The 20,916-nt window shown below is 43.8% G+C and overlaps 1 protein-coding gene across 4 annotated transcripts in view; it reads right to left on the bottom strand.

Annotated features, from left to right (window-relative positions):
• The window catches only part of HPN (hepsin), a 432,603-nt gene that overhangs the window by 115,135 nt on the left and 296,552 nt on the right, over positions 1-20,916 (bottom strand). For all 4 annotated transcript variants that reach the window (XM_078655375.1, XM_078655378.1, XM_078655377.1 and 1 more), the window contains 2 exons: positions 7,781-7,822; positions 1,704-1,833 (listed from right to left, as the gene is read on the bottom strand). In XM_078655375.1, coding sequence (XP_078511501.1) covers positions 1,704-1,833; positions 7,781-7,822 — 172 coding nt within the window. The remainder of the gene's footprint in view (positions 1-1,703; positions 1,834-7,780; positions 7,823-20,916) is intronic.

The raw sequence follows: 20,916 nt of genomic DNA, 5'->3' as shown, positions 1-20,916 counted from the left end.
TTTTTTATTTCGAATATTTTTATTGAAAATAAATTTTTACATATACAAAAACATACAGTTGTCTTGCTTGGGCTGCTCTTATAGTGTGCATTCCACTCTCAGTGGGTGGAATATTCTAATAGCCTAATGACTCTTCTGTCTTGGGTTATACAAGTTAATACAGGCCTTCTCCCTCGCTATAACTCGGGTTCGAGGCTTTAAAATAATAGGTCAAAAAAGTAACTCCCCCTTGGGTAACTTCACAAACCAACATGAGATCATTCATACCAAGGACCAACCAATGTCACCAAAAAATAATATCTAATATGTATTCATAAATATATAAACAACTATTTATTTTTACAAAAAATGTGTTGTATATTGATTAAAAACACTATACATGGAATATTGTAATAATCCAAGCATGTTTAACATTTCAAAGATCAAACTGATCATTGCATCAGAAAGAAAATAAAAGCATTCATAAAACATTCTTAAACAAGCCATTAATACCTAGCGGGAGAGTATTATAGACAATAAATTATGTCATTAGAGAGACACAAATCACAGAAAAATCATTAGTTGAAGCAAACCCTTATTAAAATGAGGTTCTTTTATCCAAATTATTTAGTTTAATCGAATATTTAGGGGATCTAGTGTACAGAGTTTCATAGCATGGGCACATTTCGGTGGGTTCATTGGTTTCTCGACCACCTTCCTCGGGGAAGAACGATATCTCCAAACAACCTTATTCTTTTCTCTTTATATATAAAGACTCCTTTCCGAAAATTAGGGAATCTAGATTATCCACTCCTCAAACCAGTAGATGTTGGTATATATCCCTATACATTATATCCCTGGTTGAGCTCGACAAAAACCTGGGTTCTTTAAGCTCTATGAAACCGCATATAAAATGCTTACAGTGGGATAGTAAATCTCCACTTCTAGTTGAGGTATAGATTTATACCTCCATCAGATTAGGTGGGCCAAAATAGCCTCTATGATGTGCTTATCATCGGGGACAGACCCTCTGCGTGTATGTTGCAACACATCGTAGAGGCTATTTTGGCTGCTAGGATCTACAGGGAGAGGAGAGGGGGCAGGTGCGCACGCTCAGAAATTTAAAAAAAAACCTTACCTTACTCAACAGGATCTTCTAGCTCCGGATGTTCTCTTCAGTACTGCAGACAACTGGGTTATAGCTGGTTACAGTGCACATGTGTAACTGGCCGTCACAAGACAGCCAGACAAAAAATCACGTGCACTTTAAATTGTGTACACAGAGCCGACCCACTCTCCTCCCTGCTGCTGTCACTTAGCAGCAGCCCGCAACCCATCCTGATGCTCTGTTCGGGATGGGGAATGAAAAATACAATGGTAATGAATTATCATTTTATTTTTCATCTCCGGGGCATTTAGGTGGAGTAATATTCCTCCACTCCTAAGTAGGAGCTGCCCTTGCAGGTGCTGATGCAGATGGGATACCTAGTAGCTAGTCAGAGTATGGCACTGGTTTGGTGGAAGGAAAGTCATGTGAGAATTCCATTAAGTTAATAGGAAAGAGGCATGGTAAGTGAATTGTTGATAACAGGTGCAGCCCAGTGGAGCCGAGGGAAATTCACAACGGTGCTTGGATTGAAACATTTATTTCGTGTTCAAAATAATATTGAATGCGTCAAGCACGGTGAGACTGCACACATAACCCATGGCATTCCCATTCCTACCTGATGAAGCCCATCTCTTCACAGCTCAATGTGGCAACCAAGGAGATTGCACTTGTAGCACAGACCAGCCGCCATTTCCCCTCTGCCTCATCATAAACAGTCAGTCTGGAGTCTGCAGAACTAACCTGGACTGTGAAAGAAATACACACAAAATGGAAAAAAGATGTTCTTCAGGGTTATGGCACGACTGGACTATTGAACCTTAAAGGTTATGTAGGAGATTGTGACAGAGGGCAACACAAGTGACACTGATATATGGAAAGATGTTGCAGGGAGTGCAAAAAAAACCTCACAGCCAGTGACTGAAGGGCTTCATGCTAAGCAGAATCCAAGCTTAGCACCGTTCAATCACATTTCTGTGGTGTATCCCAAGCATAAACATGACAATGCACAGCAGATGACACAAGGAAATAAAGATTATGAATATAACGGAAGAAGGATTTAATGGTAAGCTTTCTTTGTAGAACTGGGGATTTCCAGAAACATGTCATGCATTACAGGGGCATATATGGTGAGGACCATATACTCTTTCTAAGCTCCAAGCAGTTAGTTAAGGGGGTAGGAGGTCTGTGTTCAGTTCCATTTATTGCTGAGAATTTGAAAGAAAAGATGGGGACTTAATGGGACACATGATACATTGAAAGCATTCTAGGGTCCACTTACTACATGAATTTTTGATGCTAATCTCAGCTTTCATGGTACGCTCCTGGCACTGATAGGTATGTTATGGTAAGCTCCCTTCTCACACAGTGATATGACCTCCAGGTTAGTTTCTATGCACTTATAGGGATTCAAACATAAGGTTCATGCACTGTTGAGGATTGCAGGGCACTTCGCTACCTAATGATTCCAGCAACATGGATGAGACGTAATGCTTGACACTGCCATCTGACTGATCTGAATGTAAACATTTGGAATTCCAGCAAGGCAGGATCAGCCCTTGTCACGTAGTTGCTAGAGATATTACCAACATCTTTAAGTTAGCATGAGCCCGGTAGCCAGGATGCTGGTTTTGCGCACAACACTGCATGTCTTTATTTTTGCACAACTTTGTTTATGCCTTTCACATGAGAACTCTCTGCAGTGCTCGTTCTCTGCCTGTTCCTGGAGTTTAGTCTGAACATAGTTAGAAAGGTCGATAAACACAGTATCTTGTTATTCTGTTCTGGTCAGGCTCTGGCACTTAGACAAAACATACCAACTCAGCTGTTTCTGCTGGAGAATCGTACTCTAATAATATGAGGATGTATGTTTAGGTAACACACACTTGGAGAGGGACCGTTCCAGGGAGAAGAGCAACACACACCTGTGATGTAGAAACATGATTAATGTCCTAAGGTATGTGGTCTGCTAACAAAGGCCTGAGATCTTCTTTTATATAATAATACTTCTGCTTACCAAGGTGAGCGTGGTTAGGACTTATAGTCCTTTATCTACTGTATTTATAAAATGATATTTCCCTTCATGATATATGGCCTTGCTGCAATGCTAACTGCATTGATATTATGCATTTTGCTGGTGGTGGTGGCTCGTATACTGCATTTTAGAGCATGATAGTTAAAATAAATATTTTAAACTAGTTTTGTGTTTCTGTCAGATCTTATTGTGGACAAGTACAAGAATGTGAGTGAAAAGGTGTGTCTTGCTACCGCGATTTCTGAGAGATCCGGGAGTGTTGGGTTCTGGTGTTTCTTTTTTTTAAATTTTTTTTTAATTTTTTTTAAGTTCAAAACCAGCTTTATTGAAAGTTTTGAAAAAGTCATATAAACTATTTAAATATACGAATGCATGAAATTGATACAGAAAGAATAAATGAAACACATGAGAACGAGAATCAAAAATCCAAAATAGATAAGAAAAAACAGTTCATCTGAGATAAATACAAAAAGAAAAAATACCAGCTAAGAGATAAAGAGTAATACATTACTATAAAATATAATACTAAACAACATAGCAATTTTGTGAATATTATGAAAAAGAAAAAAAAAAAGAAAAAAAGGAACTCAAGGAGGTTTAGCAACTTCTTGTTGAAAGGGAGATTTAGGCAGAGAACGAAGGGCACAAGAATCAAAAAATGAAGTAACCGGATCCCACAACTGCTTTCGTTTAGGGGCTAAAACAGGTGGATAAACATATGTTGTATCTAATCTATGATTATAGCACACAGCATACCACCAAGTCTGATAAGAGAGTTTAGTGGAGTCTTTCCAAGCTTTGGTAATTTGCTGAAAAGCTACTGCAAGAAGTAAGTCAATTATTTTTATATCGAGATTGTGAGGGTTCCAGATAGGTGAAATACTACCTAAAAAAATATGTGATATATGAAACGGATGTGAAGTGGAGAAGATTTTGTTAATTTGAGACCAAACCTGAACCCAAAACTGGTGAACCAGATTGCAATTGAAAAGCATGTGTAGTAGATCCGCCTGAGGAGTTGAGCAGGACCAACAAGCGTGAGATAGGGCAGGATATCTTTTACTAAGTGTTAATGGAGAGAGTAGGAGTCGATTATAGATGAAGAATAGAGTTTGAATAGTATTTGCAGCCCTAGAAGATTTTCGTAATTTAACCCATAGTCTATCCCAAAGATGTATAGGCCATCAAAGGCCCATGTCAACTTCCCATGCCTCCTCTACCTTTGTCTTGACGCGTGGTGATGTTGGAGCATGTAAGAAAGAATATATTTTTGACGCCCTAGATCCTTTAGTAAGTAAAGTTCTTAGTTGAGGGGTTCTGGTGTTTCTAATCATTTGTTTCTCCATTTGTGAGTAGGATAGCGAGTTAGACTCTATAGCTAATCGGTCCTGGGTTCGTGGGCACTAAGGTGGTGGAAAGGCTTAGCCCCTATTCACCGAGGTCCCATTTTCATGCACATAGTTCTGTATGTGCAGAATGCCTGCAACATCCTTAAGCCTTCCATCCAAATGGAGTAGAACAACATTGGCTAATAGTATATGCAGCACCTAAACAAGCAGAAGTATACGAATATCCACTATACAAAAAAAAATATATATTATTTACAAGGAAAGGTAGAAAATGATTTTACATGACATTCAGTCCCAGGATCACATGGCTCCATCTCAAGTGCTGCGCGGTCACGGCAGGATTCGAAGTTTGGGTTATTCCACCAAAGAGATGGTTACAAGCACCACTGCAGCCTTAACTGGATACATCGGCATATGCTGTGCTTTCTCATATGGATCAGGTGATAATGCCAGCAAGGAACAGGTATGACATAATTTAAGGGTCAGCCGGGGGTTGCAGAGTCAGCCCCTGGCATGACCCTTGTGCCTCCTGCCTCTGACTTTGCAACCCATGGCCTCAGAAGTGGCAAATTCAGTGGCAGGAAAACAGGAGAGGTTGCGCCTCATTTGTTATTTTCGTACCGCTTTTGTTATACTAATAGTGAATAATAATATATTGTTCACTATTGGTGTAATGAAAAAAGGAGCACTCTTAGCTGGACCAGGCCCTTTGGTGGCAGCTCTGGTAGGTCAAAATCTTTTTAAGTGTATGTTGTATGCATTCTGGTGGATGAGTGTGAATGTCAAACAGGGAGTGTGTGTGAGTGTGAGCATGTGTCTTTCTTTGTAAGCATGTGTGTGAGTGAAAATGAGAGCTTGAGGCCCAAATGTACTATTCTTTGACACAAGGTAATGGCAATGCCGAACCAAAGATGACGGGCTGCCTCACGTCAAAGAAAGAGAAAAACAAAGCAACATATCTACTAATATGTGGTGCAATGTCTCCGTCCTTGTGCGTTGATGCACTTATGGCAGTCATGTGACAATGCACACCCTTGCATAATAGTGCAATGTTATATGTGTTATCTGAAGCATAGGTTTTTTTTTACTGGAGAAAATCCCTTCCAGCACAAAAATAATTCTTCAAGGGTTTTTTTCCATTTTGCATGTGTGCTGCACACTACAACGTTTGAAAAAAGAGGAGAGCTGTTTTCATAAGTCTGCCTCAAGAAGTGATAAGACTTTGGAACAAATCCCTCTCTACCAATTCTTGTGGGTTGAAATTTGTGTCAAAACCCATGGATGGTTGCATGGCAACACTTATGCAGCATCCATTGAACGCCCACTTGATTCAAAATACCTCAAAGCAGGAATTGCACAATGTTGTGTTACTTTGGGATACTATCAATAGCCAACCAGGATTTGCTTTGGATAGTAAATCTCAATGAATAACAATGAGTGCAAGTGGGTGTAAGTGAATATGAATGTGCTGTTAGGGTCAGGAGACATGCCTTACTGGAATAATAAAGGTCAAAGATCACATGATGTTACTTCCTATTAAGTCATTATGATCAAAGGGTATGTGATGCCACTTCCGCTACTCCTATCACTTTGGGGAATCGACACCCATGGGAACAGGGCGATTGTGTTATTGTAACACTGCCAGTAATCATAGGAAAATACATTGCGTGGTCACATGTAGATATTTAATAATTTGTTGTCATTTAGTCTTTTAGGTAATTTATTTATTTTCACATACACATGGCAACAGTCATGGTTACATTGGACGTCTTAGCAAACTGTATGTGTACATGGAGACAGGGTTGATATATGATGGAAGATTGTTGATGAAAACTAAAGATCAGTATATCAATGTATCATATATAAAATACATACCGGGTAACTGTGTACTATGGTCTAACATTGCCATCCCAGGGTTCTGGCAACATCATAAACCATGAGGCTGAAGGCAGACTGGTTAGCAAATGTCACCAGAACCCTGAGTCGGCAATATATGACAACATTGGGCATAGTTCCAGTTATGTACTTTTTATTTTACATGTATATTTTGGTGCTGTAAGCTTGTAAACCCTGTTTTCTTCAAAGTGCAGCTAGCAAACGTTTAGGCTCTGTTTACTTTTCTTCAATAAATTGTTAATAAAACAATGGCAATGGTGAGATTCAGTAGATTTAGGTGATTCTGTGGGTGTACTGTTTACCACATAATTTGCAAAATGCACACATTTCATCAAGACAGATATTTCTATATCAAATGGATCAAAATCATACTGTGATGTAATGTAATAGCACATTTGTAGAGCGCAGCTGTCACTCTAAGGAGCATCATGGCGCTAAACTATACTGACAGAGAATGTGCTGCATAAGTTGCTGTTTTGGCTTTGGATCTCTGGTTAAATATGCAGGTAGCGACTAGAGATTCCATGTATCATACCACAAACTCAGATGAATATGGGATTTAAGATATGTATTATGTAACAGCTAAGTAATTCATACCAATAAACACAAGTGCAATCACATAATACTTGTTTCAAAAGTCATACATTCTTGGCATTCCACATTTTTTACAATTATTTTAGGCATTTCGCATAGAACAGACCACATAAGTCAGAGTAGCTAGATAGATTTACTAGAATCTCAATCAGGGCCCAGTGAAGCTAGAAAGGCAACCATGGAATAGGAACCGACCAATGTCTGCCAGTTTAAATATACCTCTAATGCTTCACCTATGGATGCCATTGATTATTCTGGCTAACACTTAGGTGTTTTGGCTTTTCATGGGCTTACAAACAACTACAATGCATATCAATGAAGCAGTGCTTGAATATGACACGTGGGGTTCAGATGAAATCAGACTACAGAAATTAGGACATGATGGGTTTGAAACTGTACACACATTTATTATACTATAGATAATTAAAAATATATACTTTTTAAGGACCAGGGCCACAAAACATGTTGCCCAGAAAAACGTCATCTTTGGTCAAATGCTGAAGCCATGATTCAAAATCACGTCTTAAGGTTCCAAGATCAGCAGTTTAACCACTGAAAGTTAACTGTATTTTGGTGCCTATGCCATGTTAACCTACATGGAATAAATTATTCCCACACTTATCTCCTGCATGTATTCTGAATGGAGAAATGCTCACACCAGATGCTCAGATTCATCATAGGTGAAGGTGTACAGCAGATCATTGCTCTCTTTCTGCTTGAAAAAGGCGACAAAAGAATGCTTTACCACACTTTAGAAACTCAATCAGACACCAATGAACGGTAAACCTATTCTACAAAAGATTTGACATAACTGTCCCTTACCATAGTACAGACCTTGATTGTCGCTCTTCAAGACGTACGTCACTGCAAAAACGAAGAGAGAGAAGATAAGATGGTGGAATCTGAAGACAAATGCTGCAGAGCCTGTCTAATGCTATCATACGTTGAGCCTGCAGATGGCAGAGGTGCTGCTTTGCTCTGCTTTGATCCAGAAAAGAAAGATGGAAGCAAGATAAAAGGTGAGACAATCTACGAGTGAAAAACTCCTTCGGCCTATCCTGCCTATTCCTTCTTTTTCCCTGCAGATTAATATGGAGAGACTACAGCTCTTTTTGAAATATGTTTACTTAATGAAGAGCTAATTCAACATAGCTACCAGAGTCAGATGAATGAGGAATTGAACTGGCACTATATGCATAATGTATGTATACATGTGCATGGTATTTCTATAGAGTGAACCGAGGCCAAAAGGCAGAGGATTGGTGCATAAGGTGAAAGACAAGTATAACGTCAACAAGTGTTACTCTCTGCAGGGTCTCCCCCAGATTTGTTTTTGCCTTTGCCCCTCCTGTTTTCTGAATACATTTTTGTTGGCATAAAACTGTGCACCTTACCACTGTATAACAGTACTTAGGATTGTTCACTCACTCCCTAAAACAAGTTAAAATTGGATTAAATGTCACTGGAATATTTACCATACTTCTAAGTCCCTAGTAAAGTGGGATAGCATTTACCCAGGGCCAGTAAATTAAATGCTGCTAGTGGGCCTATGAAAAACCACCACTGGGTCTGGGATCCCAACAGCAAGGCTTAGCCACTCACTAATATTAAACGAAAAGGAGTGCCAATACTGTTCTATGATTTAGACTTGAATCAACTCAACACATACGATTTAAACAATATGCTTTGTTGTCATGTTTATGTTTGAATAAATCTTTTATTATTTTGCAAAACTCTTTATTTCATGAATTTGGTTATTATTTCACCAATTTTCATATTTCACAAGACCTTCTGTACACAACATATACATTATAATTTTTCAACACATTACCTTATGTACATTTTCAAACAATCACTCATTCAAACATTCCTTCTCATACAACCACAGACATCATACACTCATATACATACACTGGAATTACAATATTCACAGAATGCCATAGATTACTCCTTTTTCAGACAATTTTTTGAGCAATTCTAAATTGATCCTTTGATCTTATGGCTCTAACAGTCTACGCGTTTCGAACTCAAGGTGTTTGTGGAGTTCTCATCAGGACAAGAGCTCTGTTTTTCAGAACCGGTATGATGGCTTTCAATCATCCCCGGCGCAAAACCAATTTGTATTTTTGGACTTGAGCAATCATCTACGTTGATATGGACTGCCTGGCTTGTTGTATAGACGCAGGCTGCTGTGTACAAAGGTGTTCTCAGTGGGTCTTATCTGTTTGGTTATTCACCGCCAAACAGAGGAGGAATCTCTCTCCTTTTCGTGGCACCGCGTCCGATCGATGCCAATGCGCTTCCGGGTCCGCAAAGGATCACGGGAGCTGTAAAAAACAGAGCTCTTGTCCTGATGAGAACTCCACAAACACCGCGAGTTTGAAACGCGTAGACTGTTAGAGCCATAAGATCAAAGGATTAATTTAGAATTGCTCAAAAAAAAATGTGTTTAATGCTAGTGGGCCTGCAGCACCTATTGTGCCATCCACTTTAGTTGTCCCTTTAAAGATGTCTCAGGCCTGACACAATAATTTCAAAAAGGGGTAGGGGATGGACAGAGTATCTGAGTTAATCAGAACACTCCTACCCAGTCAACAGATCAGGGCTTGATCCATCACCGTTTTTTAGCTCACTGCACCATCCCAGTTCAGAACCTGGCTATATGCAAATTAGTCTGTCCCTGGCCCAGTGCATCATGGGAACAGGGCAGACCAAACTACCAAGCCAATTCTTCACTGGAAAGGAAACAAGCTTCCGGGGACCGGTTTCTGGCATTACAGCCGTCTTCGGCCCGGCTTGCTTGAATCCTGATGGTGCAGTGAGCAAGGGACTCATGTCTGAGCATACCCTTCCACACTCATGGTGACCAAAATAATTTCAAAAAGGGGGTGGTGATGGACGGAGTATCTGAGTTAATCAGAACACTCATAACCAGTCAACAGATCAGGGCTTGATCCATCACCATTTTTTAGCTCACTGCACCATCCCAGTTCAGAACCTGGCTATATGCAAATTAGTCTGTCCCTGGCCCAGTGCATCATGGGAACAGGCCAGACCAAACTACAAAGCCAATTCTTCACTGGAAAGGAAACAAGCTTCCGGGGACCGGTTTCTGGCATTACAGCCGTCTTCGGCCCGGCTTGCTTGAATCCTGATGGTGCAGTGAGCAAGGGACTCATGTCTGAGCATACCCTTCCACACTCATGGTGGCCAAAATAATTTCAAAAAGGGGGTGGTGATGGACAGAGTATCTGAGTTAATCAGAACACTCCTACCCAGTCAACAGATCAGGGCTTGATCCATCACCGTTTTTTAGCTCACTGCACCATCCCAGTTCAGAACCTGGCTATTTGCAAATTAGTCTGTCCCTGGCCCAGTGCATCATGGGAACAGGGCAGACCAAACTACCAAGCCAATTCTTCACTGGAAAGGAAACAAGCTTCCGGGGACCGGTTTCTGGCATTACAGCCATCTTCGGCCCGGATTGCTTGAATCCTGATGGTGCAGTGAGCAAGGGACTCATGTCTGAGCATAACCTTCCACACTCATGGTGACCAAAATAATTTCAAAAAGGGGGTGGTGATGGACAGAGTATCTGAGTTAATCAGAACACTCACACCCAGTCAACAGATCAGGGCTTGATCCATCACCGTTTTTTAGCTCACTGCACCATCCCAGTTCAGAACCTGGCTATATGCAAATTAGTCTGTCCCTGGCCCAGTGCATCATGGGAACAGGGCAGACCAAACTACAAAGCCAATTCTTCACTGGAAAGGAAACAAGCTTCCGGGGACCGGTTTCTGGCATTACAGCCGTCTTCGGCCCGGCTTGCTTGAATCCTGATGGTGCAGTGAGTCCCTTGCTCACTGCACCATCAGGATTCAAGCAAGCCGAGCCGAAGACGGCTGTAATGCCAGAAACCGGTCCCCGGAAGCTTGTTTCCTTTCCAGTAAAGAATTGTCTTGGTAGTTTGGTCTGCCCTGTTCCCATGATGCACTGGGCCAGGGACAAACTAATTTGCATGTAGCCAGGTTCTGAACTGGGATGGTGCAGTGAGCTAAAAAACGGTGATGGATCAAGCCCTGATCTTTTGACTGAGTAGGAGTGTTCTGCTTAATTCAGATACTCTGTCCATCACCACCCCCCTTTTTGAATCGTTTTGGCCACCACAAGCGTGGAAGGGTATGCTCAGATGTGAGTCCCTTGCTCACTGCACCATCAGGATTCAAGCAAGCCGGGCCGAAGACGGCTGTAATGCCAGAAACCGGTCCCCGGAAGCTTGTTTCCTTTCCAGTAAAGAATTGGCTTGGTAGTTTGGTCTGCCCTGTTCCCATGATGCACTGGGCCAGGGACAGACTAATTTGCATGTAGCCAGGTTCTGAACTGGGATGGTGCAGTGAGCTAAAAAACGGTGATGGATCAAGCCCTGATCTTTTGACTGAGTAGGAGTGTTCTGCTTAATTCAGATACTCTGTCCATCACCACCCCCCTTTTTGAATCGTTTTGGCCACCACAAGCGTGGAAGGGGATGCTCAGATGTGAGTCCCTTGCTCACTGCACCATCAGGATTCAAGCAAGCAGGGCCGAAGACAGCTGTAATGCTAGAAACCGGTCCCCGGAAGCTTGTTTCCTTTCCAGTAAAGAATTGGCTTGGTAGTTTGGTCTGCCCTGTTCCCATGATGCACTGGGCCAGGGACAAACTAATTTGCATGTAGCCAGGTTCTGAACTGGGATGGTGCAGTGAGCTAAAAAACGGTGATGGATCAAGCCCTGATCTTTTGACTGAGTAGGAGTGTTCTGCCTAATTCAGATACTCTGTCCATCACCACCCCCCTTTTTGAATCGTTTTGGCCACCACAAGCGTGGAAGGGTATGCTCAGATGTGAGTCCCTTGCTCACTGCACCATCAGGATTCAAGCAAGCCGGGCCGAAGACGGCTGTAATGCCAGAAACCGGTCCCCGGAAGCTTGTTTCCTTTCCAGTAAAGAATTGGCTTGGTAGTTTGGTCTGCCCTGTTCCCATGATGCACTGGGCCAGGGACAGACTAATTTGCATGTAGCCAGGTTCTGAACTGGGATGGTGCAGTGAGCTAAAAAACGGTGATGGATCAAGCCCTGATCTTTTGACTGAGTAGGAGTGTTCTGCTTAATTCAGATACTCTGTCCATCACCACCCCCCTTTTTGAATTGTTTTGGCCACCACAAGCGTGGAAGGGGATGCTCAGATGTGAGTCCCTTGCTCACTGCACCATCAGGATTCAAGCAAGCCGGGCCAAAGACGGCTGTAATGCCAGAAACCGGTCCCCGGAAGCTTGTTTCCTTTCCAGTAAAGAATTGGCTTGGTAGTTTGGTCTGCCCTGTTCCCATGATGCACTGGGCCAGGGACAGACTAATTTGCATGTAGCCAGGTTCTGAACTGGGATGGTGCAGTGAGCTAAAAAACGGTGATGGATCAAGCCCTGATCTTTTGACTGAGTAGGAGTGTTCTGCTTAATTCAGATACTCTGTCCATCACCACCCCCCTTTTTGAATCGTTTTGGCCACCACAAGCGTGGAAGGGTATGCTCAGATGTGAGTCCCTTGCTCACTGCACCATCAGGATTCAAGCAAGCCGGGCCGAAGACGGCTGTAATGCCAGAAACCGGATCCCCGGAAGCTTGTTTCCTTTCCAGTAAAGAATTGGCTTGGTAGTTTGGTCTGCCGTGTTCCCATGATGCACTGGGCCAGGGACAGACTAATTTGCATGTAGCCAGGTTCTGAACTGGGATGGTGCAGTGAGCTAAAAAACGTTGATGGATCAAGCCCTGATCTTTTCACCGAGTAGGAGTGTTCTGCTTAATTCAGATACTCTGTCCATCACCACCCCCCTTTTTGAATCGTTTTGGCCACCACAAGCGTGGAAGGGTATGCTCAGATGTGAGTCCCTTGCTCACTGCACCATCAGGATTCAAGCAAGCCGGGCCGAAGACGGCTGTAATGCCAGAAACCGGTCCCCGGAAGCTTGTTTCCTTTCCAGTAAAGAATTGGCTTGGTAGTTTGGTCTGCCCTGTTCCCATGATGCACTGGGCCAGGGACAGACTAATTTGCATGTAGCCAGGTTCTGAACTGGGATGGTGCAGTGAGCTAAAAAACGGTGATGGATCAAGCCCTGATCTTTTGACTGAGTAGGAGTGTTCTGCCTAATTCAGATACTCTGTCCATCACCACCCCCCTTTTTGAATCGTTTTGGCCACCACAAGTGTGGAAGGGTATGCTCAGATGTGAGTCCCTTGCTCACTGCACCATCAGGATTCAAGCAAGCCGGGCCGAAGACGGCTGTAATGCCAGAAACCGGATCCCCGGAAGGTTGTTTCCTTTCCAGTAAAGAATTGGCTTGGTAGTTTGGTCTGCCCTGTTCCCATGATGCACTGGGCCAGGGACAGACTAATTTGCATGTAGCCAGGTTCTGAACTGGGATGGTGCAGTGAGCTAAAAAACGGTGATCGATCAAGCCCTGATCTTTTGACTGAGTAGGAATGTTCTGCTGAATTCAGATACTCTGTCCATCACCACCCCGCTTTTTGAATCGTTTTGGCCACCACAAGCGTGGGGTATGCTCAGATGTGAGTCCCTTGCTCACTGCACCATCAGGATTCAAGCAAGCCGGGCCGAAGACGGCTGTAATGCCAGAAACCGGTCCCCGGAAGCTGGTTTCCTTTCCAGTAAAGAATTGGCTTGGTAGTTTGGTCTGCCCTGTTCCCATGATGCACTGGGCCAGGGACAGACTAATTTGCATGTAGCCAGGTTCTGAACTGGGATGGTGCAGTGAGCTAAAAAACGGTGATGGATCAAGCCCTGATCTTTTGACTGAGTAGGAGTGTTCTGCTTAATTCAGATACTCTGTCCATCACCACCCCCCTTTTTGAATCGTTTTGGCCACCACAAGCATGGAAGGGTATGCTCAGATGTGAGTCCCTTGCTCACTACACCATCAGGATTCAAGCAAGCCGGGCCGAAGACGGCTGTAATGCCAGAAACCGGTCCCCGGAAGCTTGTTTCCTTTCCAGTAAAGAATTGGCTTGGTACTTTGGTCTGCCCTGTTCCCATGATGCACTGGGCCAGGGACAGACTAATTTGCATGTAGCCAGGTTCTGAACTGGGATGGTGCAGTGAGCTAAAAAACGGTGATGGATCAAGCCCTAATCTTTTGACTGAGTAGGAGTGTTCTGCTTAATTCAGATACTCTGTCCATCACCACCCCCCTTTTTGAATCGTTTTGGCCACCACAAGCGTGGAAGGGTATGCTCAGATATGAGTCCCTTGCTCACTGCACCATCAGGATTCAAGCAAGCCGGGCCGAAGACGGCTGTAATGCCAGAAACCGGTCCCCGGAAGCTTGTTTCCTTTCCAGTAAAGAATTGGCTTGGTAGTTTGGTCTGCCCTGTTCCCATGATGCACTGGGCCAGGGGCAGACTAATTTGCATGTAGCCAGGTTCTGAACTGGGATGGTGCAGTGAGCTAAAAAACGGTGATGGATCAAGCCCTGATCTTTTGACTGAGTAGGAGTGTTCTGCTTAATTCAGATACTCTGTCCATCACCATCCCCCTTTTTGAATCGTGTTGGCCACCACAAGCGTGGAAGGGTATGCTCAGATGTGAGTCCCTTGCTCACTGCACCATCAGGATTCAAGCAAGCCGGGCCGAAGACGGCTGTAATGCCAGAAACCGGTCCCCGGAAGCTTGTTTCCTTTCCAGTAAAGAATTGGCTTGGTAGTTTTGTCTGCCCTGTTCCCATGATGCACTGGGCCAGGGACAGACTAATTTGCATGTAGCCAGGTTCTGAATTGGGATGGTGCAATGAGCTAAAAAACAGTGATGGATCAAGCCCTGATCTTTTGACTGAGTAGGAGTGTTCTGCTTAATTCAGATACTCTGTCCATCACCACCCCCCTTTTTGAATCGTTTTGGCCACCACAAGCGTGGAAGGGTATGCTCAGATGTGAGTCCCTTGGTCACTGCACCATCAGGATTCAAGCAAGCCGGGCCGAAGACGGCTGTAATGCCAGAAACCGGTCCCCGGAAGCTTGTTTCCTTTCCAGTAAAGAATTGGCTTGGTAGTTTGGTCTGCCCTGTTCCCATGATGCACTGGGCCAGGGACAGACTAATTTGCATGTAGCCAGGTTCTGAACTGGGATGGTGCAGTGAGCTAAAAAACGGTGATGGATCAAGCCCTGATCTTTTGACTGAGTAGGAGTGTTCTGCTTAATTCAGATACTCTGTCCATCACCACCCCCCTTTTTGAATCGTTTTGGCCACCACAAGCGTGGAATGGTATGCTCAGATGTGAGTCCCTTGCTCACTGCACCATCAGGATTCAAGCAAGCCGGGCCGAAGACGGCTGTAATGCCAGAAACCGGTCCCCGGAAGCTTGTTTCCTTTCCAGTAAAGAATTGGCTTGGTAGTTTGGTCTGCCCTGTTCCCATGATGCACTGGGCCAGGGACAGACTAATTTGCATGTAGCCAGGTTCTGAACTGGGATGGTGCAGTGAGCTAAAAAACGGTGATGGATCATGCCCTGATCTTTTGACTGAGTAGGAGTGTTCTGCTTAATTCAGATACTCTGTCCATCACCACCCCCCTTTTTGAATCGTTTTGGCCACCACAAGCGTGGAAGGGTATGCTCAGATGTGAGTCCCTTGCTCACTGCACCATCAGGATTCAAGCAAGCCGGGCCGAAGACGGCTGTAATGCCAGAAACCGGTCCCCGGAAGCTTGTTTCCTTTCCAGTAAAGAATTGGCTTGGTAGTTTGGTCTGCCCTGTTCCCATGATGCACTGGGCCAGGGACAGACTAATTTGCATGTAGCCAGGTTCTGAACTGGGATGGTGCAGTAAGCTAAAAAACGGTGATGGATCAAGCCCTGATCTTTTGACTGAGTAGGAGTGTTCTGCTTAATTCAGATACTCTGTCCATCACCACCCCCCTTTTTGAATCGTTTTGGCCACCACAAGCGTGGAAGGGTATGCTCAGATGTGAGTCCCTTGCTCACTGCACCATCAGGATTCAAGCAAGCCGGGCCGAAGACGGCTGTAATGCCAGAAACCGGTCCCCGGAAGCATGTTTCCTTTCCAGTAAAGAATTGGCTTGGTAGTTTGGTCTGCCCTGTTCCCATGATGCACTGGGCCAGGGTTAGACTAATTTGCATGTAGCCAGGTTCTGAACTGGGATGGTGCAGTGAGCTAAAAAACGGTGATGAATCAAGCCCTGATCTTTTGACTGAGTAGGAGTATTCTGCCTAATTCAGATACTCTGTCCATCACCACCCCCCTTTTTGAATCGTTTTGGCCACCACAAGTGTGGAAGGGTATGCTCAGATGTGAGTCCCTTGCTCACTGCACCATCAGGATTCAAGGAAGCCGGGCCGAAGACGGCTGTAATGCCAGAAACCGGTCCCCGGAAGCTTGTTTCCTTTCCAGTAAAGAATTGGCTTGGTAGTTTGGTCTGCCCTGTTCCCATGATGCACTGGGCCAGGGACAGACTAATTTGCATGTAGCCAGGTTCTGAACTGGGATGGTGCTGTGAGCTAAAAAACGGTGATGGATCAAGCCCTGATCTTTTGACTGAGTAGGAGTGTTCTGCTTAATTCAGATACTCTGTCCATCACCACCCCCCTTTTTGAATCGTTTTGGCCACCACAAGCGTGGAAGGGTATGCTCAGATGTGAGTCCCTTGGTCACTGCACCATCAGGATTCAAGCAAGCCGGGCCGAAGACGGCTGTAATGCCAGAAACCGGTCCCCGGAAGCTTGTTTCCTTTCCAGTAAAGAATTGGCTTGGTAGTTTGGTCTGCCCTGTTCCCATGATGCACTGGGCCAGGGTTAGACTAATTTGCATGTAGCCAGGTTCTGAACTGGGATGGTGCAGTGAGCTAAAAAACGGTGATGAATCAAGCCCTGATCTTTTGACTGAGTAGGAGTATTCTGCCTAATTCAGATACTCTGTCCATCACCACCCCCCTTTTTGAATCGTTTTGGCCACCACAAGCGTGGAAGGGTATGCTCAGATGTGAGTCCCTTGCTCACTGCACCATCAGGATTCAAGCAAGCCAGGCCGAAGACGGCTGTAATGCCAGAAACCGGTCCCCGGAAGCTTGTTTCCTTTCCAGTAAAGAATTGGCTTGGTAGTTTGGTCTGCCCTGTTCCCATGATGCACTGGGCCAGGGACAGACTAATTTGCATGTAGCCAGGTTCTGAACTGGGATGGTGCAGTGAGCTAAAAAACTGTGATGGATCAAGCCCTGATCTTTTGACTGAGTAGGAGTGTTCTGCTTAATTCAGATACTCTGTCCATCACCACCCCCCTTTTTGAATCGTTTTGGCCACCACAAGCGTGGAAGGGTATGCTCAGATGTGAGTCCCTTGCTCACTGCACCATCAGGATTCAAGCAAGCCGGGCCGAAGACGGCTGTAATGCCAGAAACCGTTCCCCGGAAGCTTGTTTCCTTTCCAGTAAAGAATTGGCTTGGTAGTTTGGTCTGCCCTGTTCCCATGATGCACTGGGCCAGGGACAGACTAATTTGCATGTAGCCAGGCTCTGAACTGGGATGGTGCAGTGAGCTAAAAAACGGTGATGGATCAAGCCCTGATCTTTTGACTGAGTAGGAGTGTTCTGCTTAATTCAGATACTCTGTCCATCACCACCCCCCTTTTTGAATCGTTTTGGCCACCACAAGCGTGGAAGGGTATGCTCAGATGTGAGTCCCTTGCTCACTGCACGATCAGGATTCAAGCAAGCAGGGCTGAAGACGGCTGTAATGCCAGAAACTGGTCCCCGGAAGCTTGTTTCCTTTCCAGTAAAGAATTGGCTTGGCAGTTCGGTCTGCCCTGTTCCCATGATGCACTGGGCCAGGGACAGACTAATTTGCATGTAGCCAGGTTCTGAACTGGGATGGTGCAGTGAGCTAAAAAACAGTGATGGATCAAGCCCTGATCTTTTGACTGAGTAGGAGTGTTCTGCCTAATTCAGATACTCTGTCCATCACCACCCCCCTTTTTGAATCAGGCCTGACACAGCAGCCTGTGTGCAGTTTTAATCTGCTTATTTGAACTGGAAAAATCAAACTTTTACAAAACCTAAAACTCCCTTTTTAAAACATGTCACCCCTACAGTAGGTCCTAAATAGGCTATTCAGCACAGCACATTATATTAAAAAAATGGACTTGTACTTTTAAGTTTAAAATGTATTGGTAATGAAAAACTCACAAACTCATTTTTCACTACTGTGAGGCCTACCTCTCCCATAATTTAACATTGGGTTACCTTATTACATTTATAAGTGAAAACGTTTGTTCTGGGAAAGGTAGAAATATCATGTTTGGTGTCTAAGGAATTGCAATTTAAAATTCCCTTTATAAACAATCCTGAAAAATACTACTTTTAGAAAGTTGACATTTTCTTGACCTAACCATTTGGTGCCTGCAGCTTATTTCCTAGTTCACATGACTAGGTGCACTTGGCCTTTCTGTAAAACCCCCTGATAGCCACACCATATGAACTTGGTGTTCGCTTGATTGGCCATCCTGACCAGAGGTGGGGGGCTGTGCACAGTCCCACTTAAACGTCAGAGCAGTTGCCTGAGCACACGCACAGAGAAGTTCACACTAGCGTTGTGGAACTTGGGCAGGGAGGATGGAAATTCCAACACCATCTTTGGGGGTAATCTAGAAGCTTCTTCCATTTAAAAACCGGCACCAGGAGCCTCATATCCACTATTCAGTTCACTTCTGAACCTGCAGAGGACTCGCCGAGGACTGATGTGCTGCCTGTGACCTGCTGTGTACTTTAAAGGACTGCTCTGCTGCACCTTAGAGGATCCGCCTGCTACCTGAAGCCTGCCTTGTGCCCCCAGAGGACTACCTTGCTGCTCAAGGATTTCCAGAGTGACTCGAAGAGCTAGTTGGCTGGCCTCCTGATCAGAGCAACAGTGACAGAAAACGCTCTAACCATCTTGAACCTGCAGCTAGACCCAGCCTGAGCCTTGACCCTCCAAGCTGTTCCCCTCCAATCCTAGACCCTTAAAGGTGGTGCTAAGAGTGCCTAGATAGCCCAAATCCAAAACTTGGAACTTTAAAAATGTTCATCCAAATAGTGCTCTGAGAATATAGAGGAGACCAGAACTGACCTGTTTCCGACCCGCCCATGGTGCATCACCAGTTGGCATGACTTTACTGCAGCATCCACTACGTCCTTCTCTGCAGCAGCAAATCCTATTCAGTCGCTCCACGCAGAAGAGGTATCTGGCCTCGTGGAGCCCTTGTCAGCTAGAGCCCAATTCTTCCTGCTGGAGATTTTGGGATCTGGCTGAGCGCGATGCACTACTGCTAGATGAATACCAGCAATGGAATGGGATGCCCATGCTCAAGTCCTTCAAAACCCTGGACACGACAGATCCTTAAGCTGGCTTATCCCATCTCCATTGTAGATGATGAACTGGTTCGGTCCGGTTGTACTTTGTTCCTCAAATCACTCCTGACCCCTTTCTGGAGCAGTGCCAATATCATATTGCTAAAATCACTTCTATAAAGTGTATGACGTGTTAGTTCCTAAATGATGATGTTTAGTTAAAGTGGGGAGGGAGAAGGCAAATTGTTCCTGTTAAGAAACCTCACAGCTTTATTGCGCTTTTAACTATTACAGTATATCGGATTGCCGCCTGTGCTAATGTGTAAACTATTTAATGTACTGAACAACAGCAAAATGTATGTTTTTAAGAAAATGGCAATAAGATTTGTGTTAAAAATGTAAGCAATATTTGGTCAGTCCTGATGGATTTGAGGATGCTCTAGATCCTGAGTGCAAAGATAAAAAATGCCTGCTGCCTTGTTTTTTCATTTTAACACTTCTCAGTCTACAGTCCAATGCTTTTCCTAATTCAGGTGTACTGGGAAAAATTAGATATAGTTTTTTGCAATGTGGACCTTGAGGGTTAGGCTGGCTTCCAAGGTGAATCCAAGTGACTTGGCATTCGGTGAAAGTGGTGGTTTGCAGGTTGTCAAGGATAAGACCATTGAGCCAACAAGTTTGGGAACAAATCAAAAAACCTTACTCCAAAAAGCTTTTTAATATTCATAAAATGTGCTTTTCTTTTACTTAAGATTATGTAATATAAGTCTGATAACTAATATAATTACCTAATTGTTTCTAGGAATGTAAAATATATATTTAATTACTCTTCTTCAGTTACATATTCAAATTTAAATCTGAGTAAATAAAAATAATTCAAAATAATCCCCACAATAACAGTAACCTTTTCCCAAAAAGTTAATTTTTTCTTGATAAAGGCAAGGTCCCTGTTGTATAGCAACAATCTTCATAACGTAGAAGGTGTCAGTCATATTTGAGAATTCTCCTTTGTAGGGAAACAACAATGAACAATGAACATTATAAAACGTTGATTCGTGTTTCAATGGACATTTTTGGCATTTGCGCCTTCGTCAGGACTATGTAGTATGTATAAAATATATAATAAGAAGAACATTAAATGGATTTTAGGGTGCTGTTTGGGCGATAGAGGTTTTTGGTATGTTCTTGAGTAATTGTGAGTAATTGTGAGGACCACCGGATCCCTTATTTCCCTCTCACTGTTAGATTGGGGAAGTAATTGAGCCAAGTTTGCTCTGTTTATTGTTTGCTGTTCTGGCAAAAAACAGGAATTCTGATTTGAGTGAGTTGGTCTTGAGGTCCGGATGAAGAGCAGGCACGTTTTGAGGTGCTGGATGTCTGATGCAGATAAGGCATACATTTAGTTGTGCATCACTCTCCTGTTGGTGAAACTTGATGTTGTTATGTGTGAATAGTGCACTGAGTGGGTTAATGTTGATGTTGAAGATGGCAGGAGGCAGTGTGGTGGAAGATGACACATTCTATTTGTTTTATTTAAATTTCACTTGTAAAATTGTACTTGTAAATTTAAGGTTTTGTTT

Source organism: Lissotriton helveticus, chromosome 7 (assembly GCF_964261635.1).
Source record: "Lissotriton helveticus chromosome 7, aLisHel1.1, whole genome shotgun sequence".
NCBI lineage: Eukaryota > Metazoa > Chordata > Amphibia > Caudata > Salamandridae > Lissotriton > Lissotriton helveticus.
This window is presented reverse-complemented; position numbering and strand designations above follow the sequence as displayed.